Raw genomic sequence first — 24577 nt, forward strand, 5'->3', positions numbered from 1 at the left:
TCAGTGAAAATATTAGGAAAAGAAGATTCTAATCACTGTGATCTGAAGCTACTCATCAAAATAAAACTACAGTAAGTTTTAAACTGATGTTTTCACAGATTTTCTTGAAAATACTGTTTTTCCAGTGTCTAGTGAAGACTTCACTGAATAGCAAAGTATCCCCAAAAGAGAACTGAAAGTTACTTAATGAATGCATATGCTGCTAAGGCAACCTACAGAGCCCCAGGATTAGTTCATCCTCACTTGTCAAGTGAGGTCAGAAAGTCAACAGTGATGAAGCAATGTGCAGAATACCTATGCTAAAGAGACCATCTCACTGTCCTTAGATGTTTAAAATTCTTTTGTTAATATGTCCCTGTGTGTTGCAAAGCTACTGTGTTTCCAAGCAGCATTGTGAGCATCACAAAGGAAGCACAGATTTGAATCAGTGAAAAGTGGCCACATTCCATGTACAACCTCAAAGTCAAAGTGATTTGCCATTTTCCTTAACTTTACTTGTCAATGACAGATGCTCCCATATCACTACAGCAATAATAATAATAGCCCAAATAAAACAAGGTTCTTGTTGTAACTTAGTGATTTATCATATATTACATGAAAGCTTAAAGGTGAACCCTGCTGTGAATCTCCGTGATTTAACGTATAATACAGAGAAGCTTAGCATGTAATTCTGTTGTAAATTTGTATTGATTTGCTGTACAATATACAGAACGCTATGGTGTAGCTTCATTGTGAGACTCTTCTTACTCACTTCTAGTATCATGCAGCTGTAACTGTAACTTCAGTGTGAAATACTCTGATTTACTAGGGGGCACAGCAGACTTCACTGTACAGCTCTGTTGTGGCCCTCTAATGATGTCCTCACTGAGTCCTGCTGGAGGATAGGCTGGACTTTAACAACACACTGATGCTGCTATGTGGCAAAGAACATCTGCAGCCAATGAAAGATCTAAATATAAAAAGCAGCCTCCAGAGCAGAGAATCTGGATTAAAACATATTTGCTGCTAATCTGTCCACTAATACAGTGTCACACAGAAAAGATAATTTTCTCCAAGACATCTAACGCCCAGGCGTAGAGAGTATACTATGTGTGCCTCATACCTCCCAGTTTTCAAAAGCCTCAGACTTTTCTACCTTTTACACAAAAATCCTAGTATTACTAATGTTACACATCATTATTCCCCTCCAAAACCTCAAAGATTTTTAACTAATGCACTGTCTTTCACTTGGGGTTGTCTTGGGCCAGGGGCACAAGTATTCAAATAACTGTTTGTGGCAGGTTTTCTGTGGCCAGCAACTAAGCAGCCACCCAGTTGCTCACTTACCTACCCTTCCATCAGGATGGGGTAGAGAATTTGAAGAGCAAACATGAGAAAAAGTCATGAGTCAAGATAAAGACAGTTTCACAAGTGAAGAGGAAAAAAACCCAAGTGATGTTGTTTTGCTGATCGGGGATGCCAGTTAAACTCAGACACCAGAGTGAAAAGAGTAGGCTGATTTTACTGTTAATAATCAAAGGATATAACTAAGTACTACAGAAAATAAGCAGTAAGAAAAACACAGAATAGTACACTTAATTATTACTCCATACAGTCAATTATAGAAAATAAGAATAAGCAAGGTAATGCACCTAATCATTACTACACAATGGTAAGAATAGTGATTAAGAAAGATCCATCACCACTTGCATACGTTACCATCATCCAGATCCGCAGGCGCTGGGGAGCCCCGGTTACAGCGAGGATTTGGAGAGCCTGTCCCGGCAAGTGGGAAATCCTATGCGATATGTCCATCCGTAGGTGAGGCATCCAAAGTCGCTGCAAGTGGGTCCAGCCTTATATACCCAAAATCAGCAAGCCAGAATGACTTGCACTTTTGTTTTGAGCAGAAACATCTGGTTTCGTCCTCCTGTTGGATTCCACCCAAAGCCCGGCCAGGGCTCAGGGGGGAGAACCAAGAGAGTTTCTAACAAAGCCAAACACTTGGGTTCTCAGCCTTGAACAAGGCTAAACAAGAGAAGTTGGATACATTCTCATGACATTTCATCCTCACTACTGATTATATTCTGTCTAAGCTACATCTTTCACTAGTGAGCACACATATTTCGTTAATGATCAGATACTAATAATTAACACTAATGGTAATACGGATTTTACTAATTAACAGATACCAATAATGGATAACATTTGGTTTTGAGGTTCATCTAGAGTTCAACTTTGTTTCAGGGCCTATTATTCAGGCCTTAGCACTACAGATGTAAAGGCAATCACCATCTTCCTCAAGCAGATCAATGCACAGCTAGTTTCCAAGCAATGGCTACTTTGGAAAGACTACTTCCCAGATTTATTCCTGAGTACAGTATCATATTGCACGTGATATCCCTTTGGTCATTTGGGGTCAGCTGTCCCAGCTCTGTCCCCTCCCAACTTCCTGTCCACCCCAGCTTACTATCTGGTGAGGCAGAGTGAGAGAGAAAACCTTGATGCTGTGTAAGCACTGTTCAACAGTAGCTAAAACACTGGTGTGTTACCAACACTGTTTTAGTCACAAATCGAAAACACAGCACAGTATGGGCTGCTATGAAGAAAATTAACTCCATCCCAGCCAGACCTGGTACACTGTTGAATGATGTTTAAGAAAGCAGGTTTCAGTAAGTTGTCCTTAGCCTTAACTTAATGCTACTGCAACAGAACTTAAACAATATAGCATAGAAAAGAATATAATATTTTAGTTGCCCTTTGGAGATGTCTATCTCTTGCCACTGAGCAGTCAGGCATCCTGTGGGAGCTAAGATCCTAACCGAGGGGTACCAGTTAAATGACTAAAATTAGGTGGGGTGAGTCTGTGCAGACCATGTAGAGTGTGTATGAAAGAGGCACAAAACAATGTCATGTATTAACTGCAATTCTGTAAGTGGTGACAGAGTCCACCTCAGTAATACTGTAACCTTATAATCCAAACAAAAAAAGGGAGTGAAAAATGAAGGACGTAACATGTACCGTGATGGAATATCATAGCCAGTGTGAGATGGTAGAAAGAGCTATCTGTGGATGTTGTTATGATGAGAGTTTAGTATCAGCAAAGAAATAAAAAAGCACTCTTAAATTACAGGTTAAATTGAACAATTGTTGTTGTATACCTTCAATCAAAGAAAATTGCTCTGTAGTTGCAAACTCATCCAAGTGGTTTCTCACCTTCAACTGATCATTCTTCATCCCTGAGCTGATCTTCTGACCACTGCCTTTCTGGGTTTTACTCAGGTGATGAATTAGAGCTTGCACAAAGCACTCTCACCTGCTCATCCCTCTTCACATCTTTCTCCCCCTGCTCAAGTCTAACACACCTATTTAGTTCAATTGCTTGTAAATAGTTCCTGTCCTTTTTACTTCCTTCATTGTCATACCCTGGGACCACATTTGCCTGTTTTCCACAGATTGCACATTAAAATGCTTTAAACCAGCAGAGTTTCAGAGCAGCTAATTTAATGCTCTGCAACAACCTTGCAGGATCAATTTTTATTTTAAGCATTTGAAGAATTTTGGACATAGTTGTGCTCTTTACTTTAAAAAAAAAAATGTTGCAAAGAAAAGGTTGGAGGAAAGGGATAGTTAAGTCTCTACTGCAACTTTGTGAGGAGATTTAATATGTGAAAAAGGTGAGTTGTGGAAGCAGACTTGCAGAGCAAATCCATATACATATATGTAGTCAGGACCGCTTAAAAATGTCTATCCAAATACTGACTGATATCTAGAATGCGTAGCTATATTCCAATAACTTAAATTCTGAATAGAGTTAGTTTTCCGCTCAGAAATATAAAGGTGTTTGGAATACCTGTGTCTAGGGTACATTTATTCCCTACATATTTATGGTTTTTCTTCAGCAAACACGAAAAAAATATTTGGAAAAGAGGGGAATCAGTATAGGTAAAATGGCAGTCCCTATAAACAAGTGGGCTTCCCAAAGTATTTTAATAAGATGAAAGTCTGAAAGAACTTACAGTGAGGGCCTACATTAAATTACAGATATGAATACTGCCATTAAAAGATTTGTACTTTTGTTGTGAGGTTGTTAAAGAATACATAAAGATGATACACATATACACACACACACAAATATAGACACACACCTTTTACTAGCTTAAGATTTATACAGTGTTATCAAGAATTGAAATAATATTTTGAGTCTTATAGTGCATCCTTTACTGAAAAGGCTATATAAATTCAACAGTTAACTAAGCTTAACTAAACAAATGGCAAATATATGCATTAATTTTCAGCTGCCATACTACGTTTTTTAAAATATTATAAGTACATATATAAAATATATGGGTATATTTTAATGGGGCAATTTTCAGCACAGCACGAGAGCTTGAGATCACAGAGGAAAGTTGCACAGTACACTGCTGCCCTCTGGCTGGAGCCCGAAAAAAGAAAGTCTGAATATTCACCTGTGTGCACAGCATCAGCAGCTTGACATGCTGGAGAAATGTTAGTTAATAAATCAAATTCTCTTTTCATATCCCACAAAACTTGAAGCCTAGTTAGAAGCATGTCATTGCCAAATTTAAAATAAGCTACTGTATGGAGGGTTCTGTAGATTTTGTGTCATTTTCTGATACTATATCACAAAATAGATCGAGGCATGACATGTAACAAGCGGTGTGAGGTACCTTCATTGTTCATTGCACAACGTAAAATTTACCTGAGCAATGATAACATAGTGTTTCAATACATTTTTACTGTGCTCCTAGCATTTCATTACATGGTGCATCTAACTGTAGCTGTAAGCCAGTTTTTCTGACTGCTTTGCTAGTGTATATCTTCTGGTCTACCTTCTTCCCTGCATACACACACTATTAAGAGAATTCCCTTCATTAAACAATAATGTGATTTAGTTATTATTTGTATGTTCTAAAATAGATAAAATATTTTCCTTTCCTATAAACTCAGCCATGAGTACACTCTAGGAGTCTGTTCCACAATCACGGATCAACATGAAACCCCAGCAAATAAGGAAAATAAGCCAGTTTATTGTACCTGTCAACATTATGCACCTTAAGGATGTAGTGTCTTGGTACATCACAAATTACACTTTGGTATCTCTTATCAAAACCCTGCCACTTTCCACAGACATCTACATAGTATCTGTCATACTGCTTAACACTATGAAGTTTTCCAGACTGTCTAGTCTAAATCTTCCTTGATACAAGTTTGTTATTCTGTTCTAACTGCAATGGACAGCAAGAAAAGATAATATTCTGCTGCTTAACTACATCTTTTACATGCCTGAAAATGATTATTAACACCTATACCCTATCTCTTCTTTTGAAGTTAAACACAGTCATTCAGTTCTTCCTGCTAAATATGTCCTACCCAGACTTATGATAGCTTGCTTTGGTTGCCTCTGGATTTTCTCCAATTAATCTACATGTGTTTAAAGTGTGTCACCTTATTATCAAATCCTGAGAAGAATTTAATTGAGCAAAAGGATCAGTTTCTGGTTATTGCAAGCTATACCTTTGTTTATATTTCCTGATCTGCCTATTTTTTGAAATCACTGAGCTAGTGAAATGAACACAACTTGGACTCCTCTCTGAACAAACATGTACTTAGGCAGTTCACATCCTTGTCTCAATGTAGTATCTTGCACTTAACCCTTGTTCAAGTACAACTTGTTTTTCCAGAACATTTCTCCAACTTGTTAACACCATTTTTCTTCTTTTTATCTTGTTCTCTGACACAAGTGAGGAAAAAAACCAAGTTTGGTGGTTTTGAAGACAGTAAGCCTGTTCTTTGTTTCATTAGCCAGGTGATTAGAGAAAACAATGAACACTGGACTCCAGGACAGATCCCTGTCGAATCCTATTCTATACATTCTTCCATTTTCCTTCCATTTTGACAGGTAAACCTTTCATAATTATCCATTTGTCATTTTAGATTTTTCTGTAAAATTTAGTTCATTTGCTGTTCCACTGAAATTATACACTGAATTCTCATAATGTTTGCTACTAGTTTCAGATAAACTGTTGTTCTTATTAACAGATGAGTTTTGGAAAATATCACCTAAATTTACAATATCTCTCTCTAGGATACACTTTCTGTGGGGAAAAAAACTCCCACTTCGCATTACAAGACTGTAAGTTTGCTTTTCAGTGAAAAGATTTGTTGACGCATAGTGATGACGCAAATGCTGAATAGGTTATACAACTTATGCAATATGGAATATTCTTCCCTAAAAGTCTATATACCCTAGCTGTTAATTATAAAAAGGTTTTCTAACTTTTCTGGTAAAAAAAAAAAAAAATTCCCTATTTTGATTTTTCTAATCATTATTGATGGTATTGACCAAAAAGCTTAGCTAGCCTATCAACTGTTTATTTACCTGCATATGCTGAATTGCCTTTACCTTGCTGACATTGCAAAAGCCACCTTCTGGCATGTTAAAAGCTTAGGATTTTACAGCAATGCTCCTTGTAATTCTTCTGTATGTAATGGAATCAAGGCCTAGCATTTTCAAGAGTATTTTCAGACAACACTTCAAGATAAAATGTTAGCAATACAACAGTCAATAGTAATTAATTTCAATTGAGCAGTATGAAGTAATTATCTTATTCTTGTCTTTCTAAAGAAATTTGGTTGGGGATGAGGACAACTTTAAAAATTCATAACTGCTTGTTTTGAAATAAGCATGTTTTATGTTTTCCCACAGAGTTGTACTTATTTTATTTTTATTATATAGAACGTATTTAGGAAAGTATTGAACAAAATATTGGCCAAAGTTTGGGACAAACTAGCTTCAAGCTGTATTTGTGAACTTTCTATTTTAAAAAAAAAAAAAAAAAAAAAAAAAGCATTATTTTGCCAGAAACGTGAAATGTTTTTATTTAATCATATAGTCACTGTCTTTTCAGAGCCTATGTCATTGAGGACTTCTTAGAAAATTCTTGTGGATTTACCAATTTATGTTGCTATAAGATAACCTGTAGAACATGAATTCTAGTTGGTTGGTTTTTGTTTCTAAATAACGGCTTTCTATAACTGAATTTAATCAGATAGTTGAACATATATGGCAAAAAGTTCAGGGCTGATGTTATTTTTTCAGTGCTGTGATAAGAAAACAGTATGGATAATATATATATGTAATGATCTTCATGTTCACTAAAATCAGTTATAGAAGTTCATTATATATTATCTCTTAAAAAGGGACTGTATATAGTGACAGATAATTATAAATCCAAGACAAACCACAGTGTCTTATAAATCCCCATAAAAAATTGTTTGAAAATGAGCATAGTAAGTAGCATGACATCCTACCAATATACATATAAAATGAAGAGAAAAATACACATTTTTATCTGATTCTTTCATTCTTTTTTGCCATTCTTATAACCAGGTCCAGAAGTAAAATGTAGAAAGTGAACCTAAATATCTTCTGAGATTTGAACTTTAAAATGTGGTCAGTGTTATGCCACTTTCCAGGCCCCAAAAGAACTGAAAGAGCAAGGTAACTCAATTTGATAAGGTATTTCATTGAGAAGGCTGAGTTCACTTGTGTTTTGTTTAGTAAGTTTTATTTTTAAAGAATAATTTGTGAAAAACAGATACAGATCTGAAATTGGATTTTGAAAACTGTGGTGTGGGAATGTGTTTCTATTTCAAGATCAACTTCTACATAAACTTTAATATCATTATGCCTGCAGAAGCATTACATTCTATGTAATGTTCCACAGCCGTTTCTGGTACAGCTTTGCTGAGCCAGTGTATTTACTACCATAGAAAGATCCTATCAGATTAACACACATCATACTTGCAGTGCTGTGTTTTAGTACATCCTCACCAGATGAAGAACGAAGGAATAGCTATTAACTTATGTGACTGTTGGGACTAAATAATGAGTACAGTAAGTAAACTGTCTGAGCAAGGAAAGAATTTTTATGGGTGTCTTCTGCCAAAAGCTTGCAAAGATAAGAATGAGAAATAACTAGAAAGAGAAGACAGAAGGCAAGTCAGAAGACAGATGGATTTCCAGAACCCCTGAAGAAATATTAGGGCAGCAAAAGAGAAGGATTTTTTCAGAATGGGAAGGTCTGCTTAAATGCAAGGCTAGACCTGGCCAATGCAAATCAGCCTGGAACAAAGAAAAATAGTCCCATGATCTGGGTCACACAAAAAAATGTGTAAGTGAGGGAGAGAAGCAAACCCACGCACCAACCACAGACTGAAACAAGGGAATGCATTTATCATATTTCCTTAGATTATTTATTTCCTCTTGCTACCTGAGTATAAAGTAAATTCTTCTTTGGAATCCCACAAAAAGTTCTAGCACACGAGGTGCTACATTTCAAGTACAATACTCTGTAGGGGAAGAGTGGAAGATCCATCAGTAGGCAACTAGCACATTTCTGTTCACACCTTCTAGTTCTGCAAGTTGACAGAGACATCGACTGAATCTTGTTTTCACTCCACTGATGACGAAACACTTTCACTCAAATTCCTACACATAGATCAAAATATTGTGACAAAATAAAAACATCAGGAATCACTGATAATGTGGGGGTGGGGTATGAAACAAGGGTTATCTTTAATAATAAAGGGTGACAGCAGCAACAGTAACAAAAACAGAGAGCAAATCTAAAATCCATCTTCTGCCATTCCACGAGCTATTTTTTTTACATCCACTGCCATTTCTCATTTTAGGATGGGTCTTCTCTTCCTCTGTTTTAAACATTATTTGTCAGTCTATGAATTCTCATTCTTTCTGGTTTTAACCTACTCTTTCTGTTCCTCTCTTCATGGTCATCTTCCTCATCCTTGTTAACATCAGATTTCCCAACAAAGTCCAGTTTAAGCTCTTAATTCTCTGGTTTCTTTGGTCTTTTTTTCCTCATTTGCCATTCAACTCTGAATCAACCCATTAACTATCAAAACAGATATACCAGCTCCTTTTTACTGCACTGTGGCCTGACACTCCTGGTTTTCTATTAATCATTCCATCTTCAAGCCACCATTTGATTTCTTTATCCACTGTAATTCTTGCAAACTTCATTCAGGAGCAGAATTCCTGATGTATAGATTATTTTATAATCCCTCCTGTCTTTTTATTTATGAACATTAAGATACTGATTCCTGACTCTCAGATTTTACAGCTTCAGTCCTTTGCCATACAGTGTTCATCAGTCTATCCTAAGTTTTAAATCAGACTCAAGATTCTTCTGGTTTAGCAACCCTTCAGCTACTGAATAGGCTGGGAGAAATCCCATAGCCAGGCTGAACAAAAACTTTTTCTTCTTCCTCAGTTCTCCTGCTCCTCCCCCATTCCTACTTTTCTGCACATTATACAGTCCTATTACAGTTGCACAAGTTGCTCTTCTCCATTTTGTCTTCTCTTTTCTTCTTTTCACCAACAGGTCTGTTCACTTAAATTGAAAAAACTACTGTTTTTTAAAGCTTGTTAACATTATTTCATTAATATCAGCTTTGCACCATCCTGAATGCACACTGACAATAAAATGTAATCACCATGTACTATACAAAGGAGGAAAAAAAAATCCCAAAGCATTAAAAACATTTTAAAATATATTTACTAATTTCAAGATTCTTAGCCATTCACTGTATGCATTTACACAGCATCACTACAGAAGAGTGTTCCTTCTAAATAAAATACCCCAGGCATTTATTCCTTTCACTATCCATTTCTTCAGTTTCTAACTCGTAATGTTTCATGGCAACAAAGTATCGGATAAAAGTTTCACCTAATGCTTCCTTAATACATGAATCTTTCTCAAGTGCTACAAGAGCATCTTCTAGTTTCAGAGGCACTGTCGAATGTTTCAGATCAGCAATGTGATTTTCTTCTTGGAGCATATCATCATACCTAAGTCCTCTCTTTACTCCATCTAGACCTGCAGCAATAGTAGCAGCAAGCACCAGGTAGGGGTTTGCTGTAGCAGAACTTAATTTATTCTCTATGTGAGTGCCTTTCCCACCATGACATTTGACATTAAAGGCACAGCTGTTATCATTATATGCCCATTTTGCATTTACAGTCTCTTTTGATTCTTTACTGTATTTAGAATAAGGCTTACGGCAGCTGGTGGTAGGAGCCATCAAGCAGCTGATAGCTGCTGTGTGCGCCAAGAGACCTGATAACCAATTTTTCCCAATATCTGAGAGCTCCTCAACTCCATAACCAACAGAAAACAAATTCTTCTGGCCATTCAAATCCCACAGGCTGTGTGACAGAGGCCCTGAATTGTAGAATCCTGATTCTGAGAAAAAGCTAGCCACATAGTTATACTTCTTAGCCACCTCTTTAATGCCTGTTCTAAATGTGAAGGCACTGTCAGCAGCATCTATGCCAAATGCTGGATGAAAAGTGATCTCCATTTGCCCAGGCCCACTGGAAGAAGAAAAGCTTTCAATGTTGGCACCAGCATAATACATTCCTTCAATGAGCTCCTGAATGAAAGTCTGGTCATGGTTATTTAGTATCGTGGCTGCAGGAAAGGATATTGTCTTCGAATTTACAACTTCAGTAATGCCATAAATACAAAATTCATAAGTGAAGGCAGAGTGCAGAGAAAAGCCATTGTCCTGAAGCTGGCTCAGCTGTTTCTTGGCAATGTGCCTCGGTGAGGTCATTAGCGGGTTGCCCAGCACGGTGAAGGAATCACATATCACTCTTGCAGTCTGCTCAGTCCAGGGTAGTATTCGAAATGTTGATAAATCAGGGTTCAGGATTATGTCACAATTAAAATTGGTTGCATTTATGTAATCTAATTCATTATCTTTAGGATTCAGTGTCAGCTCAAGGTAACTTCTGGGCATGGCAACACCATTAATTGCTTTCTCCTAAACACAGAGCAGAATGACAGATTACCAAAGGAGAAAAGAACTCAACAGTATTTTTATGTATGTAAAATATATGAAACTCAGATTCTCAGTAAGAACAATAGTATTTTTCCTAAAAGAACACTAAAATGCAGTGATTGCTAAAGTGGAGGGCAAAAGCCAGTTACTGTGTCATTGTGAAGAAGAACAACTTTCTACAAGATTGGTATGAAAACCCTGGCATCAAGTATCCCAATGACCATTTTTTAAGTTTCCATAAAGAAATAAAAAAATGTCGAACACTTATCTTGCATGGTCTTTATACAACTATGGGCATCACCAATTAGGTGCAAACTTTGTAAGTCAAAACTTCTATCTATAGTTACTCTGTTAGGCTACCATATCCTCTCACCATTTCCTTTACATAGATCCAAGTGACCACACAAGACTCATGACAACACGAATTCAGGCTGTGACTTCGCTTTAAATGCCATAACACATACCTCACTGTTTTTCAGATGCAAATTTTAACTCAGGATTCTCACTTTCTGGACTTAATAAGTTTAGGGGTAAAATGCAGGGAAGCACTTCCAAGTGAGAAATTATTCTAGTGTTTCAGTATTACCCTTCAGGTAGCCAACAGGATAAACACATTATTACCCTTTCTTGTCCATTTGAACAGAGAGCTTCAGTTTACACAAATGAAATGTTGCTAGGACCCCAAGAAAGGACCATCTACCTTCAAACAACCACCTTTACAACTTACCTTATGTTCAAACCTTTAGCTGATGAAAACTGCAAATATGCCAAGTTCTATCAAGTGATATCTGGCTCATGTTTACATCTTACCTTTATTCTTTGAAGGGAATGTATTACCATCTGAGTGAGCAGAGGAGACAGAACAAACCTATAAAGGGGCAAACTCAGAGCTGAAAAAACAAAATTTTGCCTATCCAGTTGGAAAATTGTTGAAATACTTCAAACTGCCTATGGTGGCTTCTCTTAAAATAAATAAATATATAAGGTCTGCCTTTTCTTAAGTAGGTGGCAGTCCAGTGGTAACAATCCTCCCTGTGTGACACCCATAACCAAGACTGCTGTATTGGGTTTGCATGGCAAAGTTTTGGTAGCAGGGGGACTACAGGGGTGGCTTCTGTGAGAAGCTGCTAGAAGCTTCCCCCATGTCTGACAGAGCCAATGCCAGCCGGCTCCAAGATGGACCCACCACTGACCAAGGCTGAGCCCATCAGCAACAGTGGTAGCGCCACTGTGATAATGCATGTAAGAAGGGGAAAATAAATGTGGGAGAGCCATTGCAGTCAGAGAGAAGAGTGAGAGTATCTGAGAGAAACAGCCCTGCAGACACCAAGGTCAGTGAAGAAGGAGGGGGAGGAGGTGCTCCAGGCACCGGAGCAGAGATTCCCCTGCAGCCCGTGGTGCAGACCATGGTGAGGCAGGCTGTACCCTTGCACCCATGGAGGTTAATAGAGGGGCAGATCTCCACCTGCAGCCCGGGGAGGACCCCATGCTGGAGCAGGTGGATGCCCAAAGCAGTCTGTGACCCCGTGGGAAGCCCACGCTGGAGCAGGCTCCTGGCAGGACCTGTGGCCCCGTGGAGAGAGGAGCCCATGATGGAGCAGGTTTTCTGGCAGGACTTGTGACCCTGTGGGGGACCCACGCTGGAGCAGTCTGTTCCTGAAGGACTGCACCCTGTGGGAGGGACCCACGCTGGAGCAGTTAATGAAGAGCTGCAGCCTGTGGAAGGGACCCACATTAGAGAAGTTCATGAAGGACTGTGTCCCATGGGAGGTACCCCATGCTGGAGCAGAGGAAGAGTGTGAGGAGTCCTCCCCCTGAGGAGGAAGGAGCGGCAGAGACAACATGTGATGAACGGACCACAACCCCCATCCACTGTCCCCCTGCACCACTGGCGGGGAGGAAGTAGAGAATTCAGGAGTGAAGATAAGCCCAGGAAGAAAGGATGGGTGGGGGAAGGTACTTCAAGATTTGTTTTATTTCTCATTATCCTACTCTGATTTTATTGGCAATAAATTAAGTTACTTTTCTCAAGTTGAGTCTGTTTTGCCCATGACGGTAATTGGTGAGTGATATCTCCCTGTCATTATCTCATGAGCCTTTTGTATATTTTCTCTCCCCTGTCCAGCTGAGGAGGGGAGTGATAGAGTGGCTTTGGTGGGCATATGGTGTCCAGCCAGGGTCAACCCACCACAGCTGCACAGTATGGTGAATACTGCTCCAAGATGTCTAAGCTGGCCATTTGACACTGGAGAGGTGTTGAAGGTGATTACTCTATAGTACTACCTCTCCCTCCTCCAACCCCACTACCCAAAAAAATAAAAAATAAAAAGGAAATTGCTCTCAGTGTATACATATGTATGTGTGTGCGTGCACATACACATTTTTTTAGTGTCTAGAAATTTGGACTGTCATGCAAAGCTCCAATTTGTTCAGATGGTAAGGTAAACACAAAAGCTGTCTTTGAACAAGCTGATCTAGACATCTGCAATTTGACACAGCAACTGAAAGAGAAGTTGCAATTAACCTACCGCCCCTCACAAGAATTAAACTGAGAGTTTATTTTTTATAAAATCCAAATGACATCAGAGAAAGCAAATTGTATCTAGATGATACAGTTTCAGTTTAGCAATATTTAAAAGGGAAATAGCAAAAACATGCTTAGGCTTCAGAAGGAACTTGAAACAAAAGTGCTCTACATCTTTTTATGTTCATATATTTTTTTTGTGATCATCAGTAAAGCTTAAAATATTCATAGTGATATGTGAATGAAAGTATAATGTAGTTATGCACATTAAGTATCACAGAAGCAATATACTGGAAAGGCTGATCCGTTAAGGATACACACGATAAGGATTGCTTCCTAATTTGGTTCTTATTTCCTGAATTGTTAATATGGCAAATATTGCTATTAAGTAATCATACAACCCAATGGTATATTCTTATATGATTGATCACTATAAAATTTCTCATAGCTGAAGTGATTTTCATTCAGTCATTTTCTTTCCTTCAGTGTTTACTCCTTTCTTTTTGCCATTTGCTGATGTTCAGTAAAACAAAATCTTTATAATGCATTGAACCTGAAAAGATAATTCTGTGGGAAGAGATTATTAGAAGCTCAAAGAACTGAAATTACTGGCCTTTTTAAATTAGATTACTGTTTGAAAGAACAGAGGAATAGATGATTGCAGTGATGAAAAATGTTCAGATCCTTTGGGAACATCAACAAGTAGAGGGAACAGAAAATTTGTTCTAAGTTTGAGTTTCTGTCTGCGCTATGAAAAAAAAAAATTAAGGACAGGGTCATGAAAACACATAAAAATACAGCTAGAAACCAAAGAACTTACGTGAAAAAAGCGAGAAGGAACATTCTTTGATCTTGACACACCATGGAGGTCTATTGATTCAAATCTGACAAACTGTACGTTGTCCCTGGCCATCTGCTGCTTAATAAATTCAATATGAGAGAACAGGTGAAGGAGAGTTGGACCTCCGAGGCCGTTTACATCAGGCTCTCTGCTGGATGCTATAAGTGAAGAGGAACGTTCATGTCAAACAAAATTATGAATGCTGGATTACAGGCTGTTCTCCTAAAAGTGCAATAGTGGAAAACTGTGACATTGAGTGTAAAAACAAAAATAAGAAGATATGGATGACAAAACCTTTTTTTTTCTCTGAGGACCTGTATAAAATCCTGTCTTTTTCTGAATGGTCTATAACTTAAACTTTTTTTTCAAGTTGATAAGAGAACACAGGGGAATCATGCAGTACAGTCAGGAATTTCTGAGGGATACCTCAGCTGGTTTGTTGGGTGCACAAATAGCAGCTGGTTACCTATTTCCCACTAAAAGCTGATAGAATTCAGATGCTGTATTTCCTCAATGTCTTTGAAAAGTGCATGGATACAGAAACATGATAAAAAGGGAACTTGTCTTCTCAACCTGTTTCAAGACCTACTAAGAAGGACTGCAGTCTTCTCCAGCACAGGCAGTAGACTGTTAAGAGAAGTTTATTCATTTATGCATTTGCTGTTATGGAGTTGTCTTCTTAACTGTCTTACAGCAGATGTATAAGCTTCTTGACATGAAAGCAGTAACATCTGAGTATAACTTCTGTAATGGAGCAGAGAGCTGGGCACAGTAACTTCCTTTCACAAACCTCTCATCTCTCAACCTGCTTTTGTTTTGAGTATCTATGTATTGTTATTATTCAAGTTAAACTTTATGAGGTATTAATTTACATTTAATAAACTAACTACAACAAGGGTAAAATTTGATATTAAGATATGAAAAAAATGTGTAAAAAAATGTGTTTCTACATTTCTGAGAGGAAAGTCCTCCATTCTTCCTAAGGATATGATCAGATGAATTTTTGCAGATCTTTCAGATCCACAGTAGAAGATCACCAACAGCAACCATTCACCACCACCCTTCAAGTGAAAATTAAAAGCTTCATGCTGAGGCACTACGAAGGCTGGTGGGAGCCCTCCCAATCTCTCCGGTACCAAACTACCCAGACTAGAGTAGATATTCTTTAGCAGTAGCCAGCAGGCAAAAACACATCTTCTTGACCTCTCCTTTGGGGCAAGTAAGACTGCCAGCTGTGAGACTGTAAGGAGGCTCTCCGGATAGCCCAGCACAAGGCCGTCTGATTACTCCTTGAGAAGGCAGAAGACTCATCCACAGTCATAAACTTCTTGGAGCCTCTGAATATTACTGGAGTATCCTCCAGCTTCAGATGGCAAGGGGGTGACAAGGATACTTTAGGTCATAAAGTAAGAAGAGGTTAAGTAGTAACAGTGCTCCCTGAGGAATGACAGGTGAAAGCACAGGACAAAATTTTAAGTAAATACAGGTCTGTAGGAAAACAGTAAAAATCAAAAAGGTAGAAGCAAGAAAAAAATAATTTTGTCACATGCACTTCTTATGACATCTTTCCCTTTGGTCTGCTTCAGCTGTAAGCTGCTTATGGAATTAGCTTTTTTCCACTGTCTTCTATAAACACTAGGGCACTATGTCCTTTAAAAGATGTACATTTAAAAAGGAAGTCCTGTTTAAATATTTTGTGTAACACTCACACTGTTACAGATGCTGCCAAAACAAAACAGAGAGCAGGGAGGATATGTAAACTGGTCTTGTCTTGTGTATGTCATCCAAGTAATAGTTATCTGAATACCACTTCAGTCATCCTGTAACGTTGTTTTACAACATTCATGTTTACTGACATTTAACAGATTTGACCTCTTTATGAACCTGATCATCAATTAGAAGTTTATTAACAGCTAATAAACTGTAGTTATTTATTAGATTAACAGAATTTTAAAAGATTCTGAAAATCTTCCTACAGATTAAAGCGAGTAGCGTTTTCTTCAACTCCAGGGACCTGGTTTTGTAAAAGAAGTGCTCAAACCCTTATTCTACACGTGTTTAATTTCCTGTGCAAAGGTGGTAGACAAGGAATGTCACACGGAAATTTTTATGTCTTCATATTATTCAGAGTAAAGTTTGACTGGCAACCATTGACATCAGAATATTGTCAACTTTTGATGTAAATTTTGCAAGTATTTCTTATAATGTCCTGAAATGTTGCCTGGTAAATTTACATCTACTGAACAAACATTTTTCAGATAAAAACATAATTCATGAAAAACAACTTTAACTCTGACCCAAGTAATTCTTTAAGTCATTATTCATAAGAGACATAAATGATATAAAATCATTATCTAAGAAAAACACAAATGTGATATGCATTTATATTAATGATGTATGAATTAATTTAAAAAAGTAAAACTACAAATATGCTTAATTTAAACATCTACCAATGGTAGGTAATTTTCCAAATTTTATATATCTGTTGTCTTCAGGCTAAAGTTATTTGAATAAATGTATAATTACATAATTAAATTATACAAAATAATAAAAATTAACAGAAAATTCCTATAAAATGATGTTTTAAAGAACATTAAGCAAGTAAAAATTATTAACTAAAGAAACAAGAATTTGTCTTCTCCAGTTGGACTTATGATTAATGATAGATCTTTTTAAATTATGAGCCTAAAATTTGTATATTAGTCTAGTATTTATTGGTCTAGTATTAGTCTAAAATTAGGCTATATACCACTCTAGACAGTCCACTAGTCAAAACACAGATACTTATTAATTTACAATAGCCTTTATCCAAAATCTGTTAGAATCAATAGAAACACTCTCACAGCTTTCACGTACTTTTTAGAGGCAGTTCATCTTTTATACCATTTGCAGATTATCTTTCCTATTAAAATAATAAGTTTCTGTAAATTATATAATAGATTAAAAAATACCATCATGACTTAATATCTCTGACTGATTTTGGAAATATGAAAGGGGATTTGTTTTTTAAATAATATTTAGTGAATAACTACTGAGACTACTTACTTTTCTCCAGCACAGGTCCCAAAATATATTTTCTTCGAAGCCGCTGAATAAATCACTAGCAAACTAAGTCCCTGAAGCCAACGATGACTAAAGTTTGGAAAAGTATAGTAGAGAACTGAGTACTCTGTCTTTTCCCAGTTTGTAGTCATTATCCAGAACATTAGTTACTGGAGATAAGGTAGCTAATAAATAAGTATTAGACAGGTCTAGCAAATTTAGATACATAGTCTACAAGTTTTACATTCTTATGAGGGAGGATTGTGTTTCTGAGTATAACTGCTTCCCTAGCTCTCTGGGCCTCTAGTAATAATGGCATCTCTATTTTCATTTCAGAAAATCTGCTTATGGAAACACATATGTAAATTTCACAAGATACTCAGATTTTTATTCAGATTTTCATTTTAAAAATCAAAGACTGTATGTCTTTCTTAAAGCATACAAATAAAGTACACGCGAATCCTTAGATATCTATATCAAATCAGTAGTACACAGAAAAGCACTTAATGTTTGGTTTTCTATGGTTTTATCTGCATTTCCCATTTAAATTACCACTGAGAAACAATTAGTATTACTCATGTTTCTTTTGTAATTAGTCCAAAATATCTACAAATATAAACAAATTATCTTCACATATTTAAAAATATTAATTAAAAAAAATGGAAATATTACCCAAAAAATCTACAAATTATACAAATTATATTATTATTTCTAGCATAAGAATGATGCCATTCTTAGATTATTAATATTGAAATCATTCATATTGCTGAGAGCAGCTGACATCAGGCTAGGGCAAATAGCTAATATCAGCTTTATCTTCTCAGCAACAGAAAAGTGCCATAACAGAAGAAAGTGCACATGTCCCAGATCAATCTGTCATTATCTGCTTGTTCAAAGAAATCCTTTCCCGTGGTCCCTTATTAAATCACACTGCATCTAAAGCAAGCAATTTCTCAGCTCTATAAGAGGTGACTGTCAACCTGATGAAACAAAAAGAACATGCTACATGTTTCCAGAGGACTTGAAAATGACAGGAACAGGCTGACATAACAAATGTAGTAATATTGGAAACTCTTCACTGAGAAACACAACCACCAATGTAACGTAAGGCAATAAGAGCAGACACCAGCAGGTAGTCTCCAGATACAAATCATGCACCAGAGAAGGAAACGTTTCCATCAGTCCTCTCCCAGTGTCTTCCTCCCACTGCCTCTCCAGCAGCACCAACTGTGTCAGATGTGCTCCCTCCTGATACAGCCTGCTGTAGCCACGCAGCTGGCGTGCACCCTCCTCCTGCCCCATCAGATGGGGTCTGGGCATGCCTGAGTCACACGCACATGTCCCTGTGCTCTGTGGCACATTGTGACACCTGTTACTGTCTCAGAGAGGTAGGGAAATAAAAACCCTGGCAAGCATAAGAATTGCTATGCCAGTCAAGGCAGCGTTTCGTCACTCTAGAGCTGTCTTTGGCACCAGCTATTAACAGGAAAGGCAAGGTGTTTTTTGCAAAATAATTCATCTAAAGAGAATGGGTTTTGCAGTTCCTCACTAAAAAGGTGGTCTTGTGGTTAGGAGCAGGAGGGTTAATACCCAAATTTGTCTTAATTTCTTCTTTACTCTTAGAAATCTAACACTGGGTGGTCTGAAAATCTATGTGAATATTGATCCCCTTTATAAAAACAGATACCTTGTGCTGATGATATCCACTAGCAATGAGTGCCACAGGGCAATCACACATCTACACTCTTGTAAATCCTATGGAAACTCCTGTCAGTACTAATTTAAATACATCTGTTCTTTACAGGACCCTGGTTTGTGCATTTGTGTATTTCTCTACTTGGTTTGTACAGCACGTTACTTACTGTTCTCATGCTTGTCTTGAAACATTAACAGCCTCTGTTTCTCAAGCTTCAGATGACAGCTTTTCCTATGCTAGACACCATGCTTATTGCTAGTATTTAAAGCCTCTTTTTTCTATTCCCATTTGGTTTTTAACATGGTAAATAGACATGAGTACTGGGTTACATTTCAATAGTACTATTGATGTGAATAGTGCTCATAAGCATTTTAAGTTGAAGACATTATGTAATTTACATTTCTTTTTCACCCAAAAAATGTTTTGCTAAAAATGTTTACTGATAGATCAGTAAAGTATTTGATTTCTGCAGTAAAGTACATAAAAAAGTTGTTTCCTACCTCGTATTTTTGCTCCCCCACAAAACCCCTAACAGGGGAATAAATATGTAAGCATACCAGAAACTTATCAAAGCATGAGAGACAGTAAAAATATTTCCCTGATCTGTTTGATATTGATATTTTCAATGTTTTTTCCATCCATTTCTTTGTCTCTTGATAGTCTGCTTTCTTTTTTAATCTTAAGTGTGAAGTAGGTTTTTTTACGGATATGGCCATGGAGAAGCTCAGCTCTTTTTTGTGAGATTTATAGCTAATTTAGAGACTAATGAACAGCTTCAATCATCCATGAATTATTCCGTCCAAACTGTATGACAACAACATGACACAGCTTCTCAGAGGAGATACATCATCAAGAATTGAATACAAAATAAGATTTTATTTCTCAATAGATGAAAGATAAATCACCCATATTTTCCTATCTTCCAGGGTGTTTTATAAAAATAGTTCTTTTGTATTTAGTAAGAAAAATATCACAGTTTTATAGAAAGGTTAGAAAATATTCCACCTAGGTAAGAGAATTTGAAAACAAAGTATTCAGGAGTCTGAAAAAAAATTAAGGTGAATAACACCCACTGGAACTACCTAACTAATAATTCTAAATATGATGGATCAACAGTAACATGTCTTTCTTCAAACTCAAACAGAAAGTTTGGATTTAAGGAAGAAATCACTGAACAAAGTTGCATGAACTGAGGTATACACTATTGTAAACCAGGTAACCCGTTCTGGTCTGAAAATGTTTGACCTAATTAAAAACAAACAAACAAACAAACAAACAAAAAAAAAAACAACAAAGTGAGAATGAGTAAGAATGCCACATTAAATGGGAAGCAAGGTTATTTAGGGAAGAGAAGATTTTGCACAGTATTGAAGGTAAAGACTAAACTCTTCTTGAATATGTTGTAGAGGAGAAGAGGCTGGCAGAGAAATTAACCAGAGAATGCATTTCACTTAGATTAGTTCTAAACTAAATATTTTGTCAACCTTTCACTATTACTAGAAGGAAAATAAGCATCTCCAATGGGTGGGAAGAATTGCTGTTTGAATACACGTCTTTCTTTCACAAAGTCACAGGACAACTAGCTTACTACAGGCACCAGAGACAGATGAGTTGGATCTCACCCGAAAGGAGTCAAAATAGATTAGAAAGATAGGCTGGAAGTGCTGTCTGAACATTTTTGTTTTGTATAGATTGACGGGAAAAATGGAAAACTGTACAGTCACAGAGCAGGAAGATTTCAGCTATTGGTATGGAAGATAAAGGATTTAAGAGTTTTGGTTTGCTTTAAAGAAAAATAGCTACTTAGAGCTTCTGAGGTAAAAAAAAAAATAGCAAGTTGTATATAGCTCAGTTCAGAGGGAAAAGGAAACAAATAGTCAGAAAACATGATGGTTTGTTCAAGAGAAAATAAGGGCAATCAAGAAGGTTTAGAAAGGAGCTGAGCTTCAGCCCTGCTATGTTCAACTTGAGTTCAAAATGTAGAAAAAGAAACAGAAAAAATTTATTGAACTGCAGGTAGGGCATGAGGAAGGACCATGAAGAAACAGTATGGCTTTGTTTTTTCACTTTAGGAGAGATGCAAGAACAGCACAGATTATGTAAAACACAAAGCAGAGAAGAGTAGCAAGTGAAAAACACAGTCTTAAGTAATCCTCACAGTCAGACGTGGTTATTCTGTGAAGGCAGTGAATATGAAGTACCTGGAGCAGCAATTTACGTACCTCTCCTATGTCCACTTATATCTCCTGATTGTCCACTCACAGCTCCAGAAGAGTATCCATTTCTATTTCCTCACCACTGACTTGACTTCCTGATCAGAATTAGTGAGGACAAATGTGCCGCTTCCAAGTGAGCACAGAGCACAGTGAAACCACAGGGAGAGTTCAAATTTTGTTAAAAGTGTGTGGACAAACTTTTTAATTTCAATGGAGCAAAAAGCCTAGACTACTTGTTTGTTTGTTTGTTTGTTTGTTTTGTTGAAGACTTCTTTTCATAATTCTGCCCCTAAATAGTAGGTATCATAATTTGTGACTGCCTTATTACTAAAAATAAGAGTTTTAAACAAGTTAAGAGTGACAACATGAGGTTATTCATCATAATAGAAAAGAGAATTGCTTGTAGGACTAATGAAATATGTTGAACTCTTAAACATGAAATATAGCCTGTTAGCAGCTACTTGATATGTTTTTCTTTAAAACAGTAACTTAGCAAAAGAACTTAGTCTTTGGGGTCAGCACCTGCGTAACATTTCATGTGATTCTTGGAGCGTTCCAACCTTCTTTTTCTGTGCATTCGAAATTTCAACAGTCACTAGGTAGCTACTGATTCCAGCTATAGATAAGACATATTTTCTTTCTTCAGAAATTTCCCTCTCCCTCCAACAGTTCCTGATCCTGTGCTGGTCATGTTTACATGGCCTCACTTGATGTATACTCAAGAAGATGAGCTCTGTTGAGATGACCTGCTCCTGGAGCTGCTCAGCTTTCTGGGGGCCCAGCTCTGCAGTCTGCACTCAAATAGCTTTTAACAAACTTTTTTATCCCAGCTACAGGCCAAGACATACAAAGGGAATTTGAAGCCTCAGGTCACAGCTTGATTCCAGTGTGCTGCCCACCTACAGCTGCTTGGAAGTGCTCTTGTCTCACAAGGTTCAGAAGAGGGATTGCTCCTAAACCTGTGTGGTGGCACCAGGCTCTGCAGGTCCCTCTGACCATATGCAGTGCAGGTGGCTGCTGAAACCAGCTGCAGTCCCTGGCTTTGACAGCTCATATCTCTCTGTGACAAAGAGAAACCCGACAGCATGGTGTATCATGATCCTTGGGAACTTCACATTGCTCGAATAAAGTTCTTTCCTTTGGCCTCTTCTCTGGCTATCATTGTATAAATACTCCAATTTAGTAGTGTGCAGAACAGCATGTGATAAGCTCTGAGTACAGAGAGGTCAATATACACTTATGTTATATGCTATATAAACTATACATATAGTACATGCATGCATTCGTATGTATGCATGTACATACTATGAAGTGTTATATGTTACATACATGAAATTTCATCTGAATTTGTACTGTTTGGAAGACTCCCTCCCAAGAATGCAGACTCTGAACAGCTTAAGAAGGACCTGATTATCAATGACTACATACCAATATTCAGAAGTGCACATCATTATAATATATAGATACTTATGCAAATAAAATTACTAAATTCATGTTATTGCAGTCAGTACATTTGACTAATTAGCTGCATGTTTTAGTTTCTATCTTTCCATGGTGATGAATTAGATTAAAATATCTTTAGCTTTAACTTTAGCTCCAGTTTCACTGACACTGTCCAAGTAATATTTTTCATACTGACCCAAATATCTTGCATGTCTGTCTCTTTTCCATTATTTTTTTTCCCATGTCCAAAAATTTCTTTTACAAAAGACCTAACAAGCAGTGGACAAAATGCACAGGCAGTAATATTTCCACAATTTCCAATCAGAATTTTGGAAAAAATATATGGATTTATCATTTTAGAGAGATGTTAACGACATAACTAGCATGACTGTATTTCAATCCTCTGAATCACACTGAATCTCTAAAGCTCAGCTACATGTCTTTGCCTTTCTACTGCTGACCTCTAGAGATTGTCCCTTAACTGTGTACTTTTAGAACAATAAGGTATATTCCTGCTTTGGTCATATCTTGACACTGAGTAGATCTGAAATACAACCTCTTGTAATTTTTTCAAACATTTTGGATCAAGATTTCTGATTTGACCAAGGTCAAATATTCGAAAACTTGAAAAATACAAGAGCTTGAATTTCAGATCTACTCAGTATCATGATATGTTTAGATACGAGACTTCAGGCACTCTGGTAACTAAAATATTTAAGGTAATATTTTAGTCATAAAACTAAAATATTTAGGATTTCATCTTATCAATCTTAAGAAATTATCACCTGCAGCAATCAAATGCTGTTTATGCAAAATCTCATTAAAGAGTGCAGAATTTTATGCAAAACTTTCTTCTCTTCAGTTAAGCTACTGAATGTATTCAATGAAAATTAAATTTCAAACAAACACATACATTTCTAATTAAGCAGAAACTATTTCTGTGCATTCCATTTACCAGTGGAAACACAAATGGACCCCTACAATTTGTTTGGTCAAAGCCAAATGGAGTGCAAAGCTCATGAGATTCCAGAACTTCTGGATGATGAGACAAAACAGTTTTCCCCCACCTCCCTTCATAGTTAGTTCTCATCTATAGTTCTCTTACAATAATTGTTATTTCCAGTGATACAGACAGGATTAACCCCAGGTAGCTTTAGGGATTTCAGAGTTAGGCAAATAATCTAAACTAACCATCATGGGACCTCTTCCCATTGAGTGGAAAGAGATGCCCACATCCAGAGGTCAATTTCTCATCAACCCTTAATACCTCTTTGATGATAAAATTCTCTACTGACTAGGTAATAAACTTGGATTAGCCACTACACTTTAAGTGCCTAAAATTGGGTTGAAATCTCCCTGTGGAGTGTACAATTAATTTCATCAGTTCCCTGTAGCTTGTAAATGGTGTTATGACAAAGAATAATTATTCTTATATTTTAAAATCTATTTGCTGGTTTTGCAGACAGTGAGAAAACAGTAGTAATCTAAATTTTACAATGCATTTTGCTAGCCTTTCAGCAATATGAAAAACAATGTAATCTGGAAAATGAACAGCATCAAGTGTAGGCTGAGAAATAATCCTCTAACCTCTTTATTCTAATAGACATGAATAGAAAGTGGTTTGAGCACAAAGTATCTTTTCAAAGCTTTATATTTCTCATGCAGTGCTCTGAGTTATCACTGGCAATGTTCATGGATGTCTTTTTTAGACTTGTTCAAACTGGGTAACACAATATGTCTATTGAGAAATCCTGCTGTAGCTAACAACATTTGATAAATTCAAATTGTCTGTTTTCAGAGTATGTATAGCAATATTTCTACCCATCTGAAAGGACACTTTAAAAAGAGCAGAATAACTTAATATTGTTGTAAAAATGTAATTGCTGTTATTATGTTTTATTGCATAATTAATGATAGACAAAGTATTTTGTCAGTGAAGAGCTTCA

The 24577-nt window shown here is 36.9% G+C and overlaps 1 protein-coding gene across 3 annotated transcripts in view; it reads right to left on the reverse strand.

The window, feature by feature from the left end:
* Nucleotides 1-9651: 9651 nt before the first annotated feature.
* The window catches only part of LGSN (lengsin, lens protein with glutamine synthetase domain), a 71395-nt gene continuing 56469 nt past the window's right edge, over nucleotides 9652-24577 (reverse strand). For all 3 annotated transcript variants that reach the window (XM_074861797.1, XM_074861799.1, XM_074861798.1), the window contains 2 exons: nucleotides 14214-14392; nucleotides 9652-10851 (listed from right to left, as the gene is read on the reverse strand). In XM_074861797.1, coding sequence (XP_074717898.1) covers nucleotides 9652-10851; nucleotides 14214-14392 — 1379 coding nt within the window. The remainder of the gene's footprint in view (nucleotides 10852-14213; nucleotides 14393-24577) is intronic.

Source organism: Strix uralensis, chromosome 3, assembly GCF_047716275.1.
Source record: "Strix uralensis isolate ZFMK-TIS-50842 chromosome 3, bStrUra1, whole genome shotgun sequence".
In the NCBI taxonomy this organism is placed as follows: domain Eukaryota; kingdom Metazoa; phylum Chordata; class Aves; order Strigiformes; family Strigidae; genus Strix; species Strix uralensis.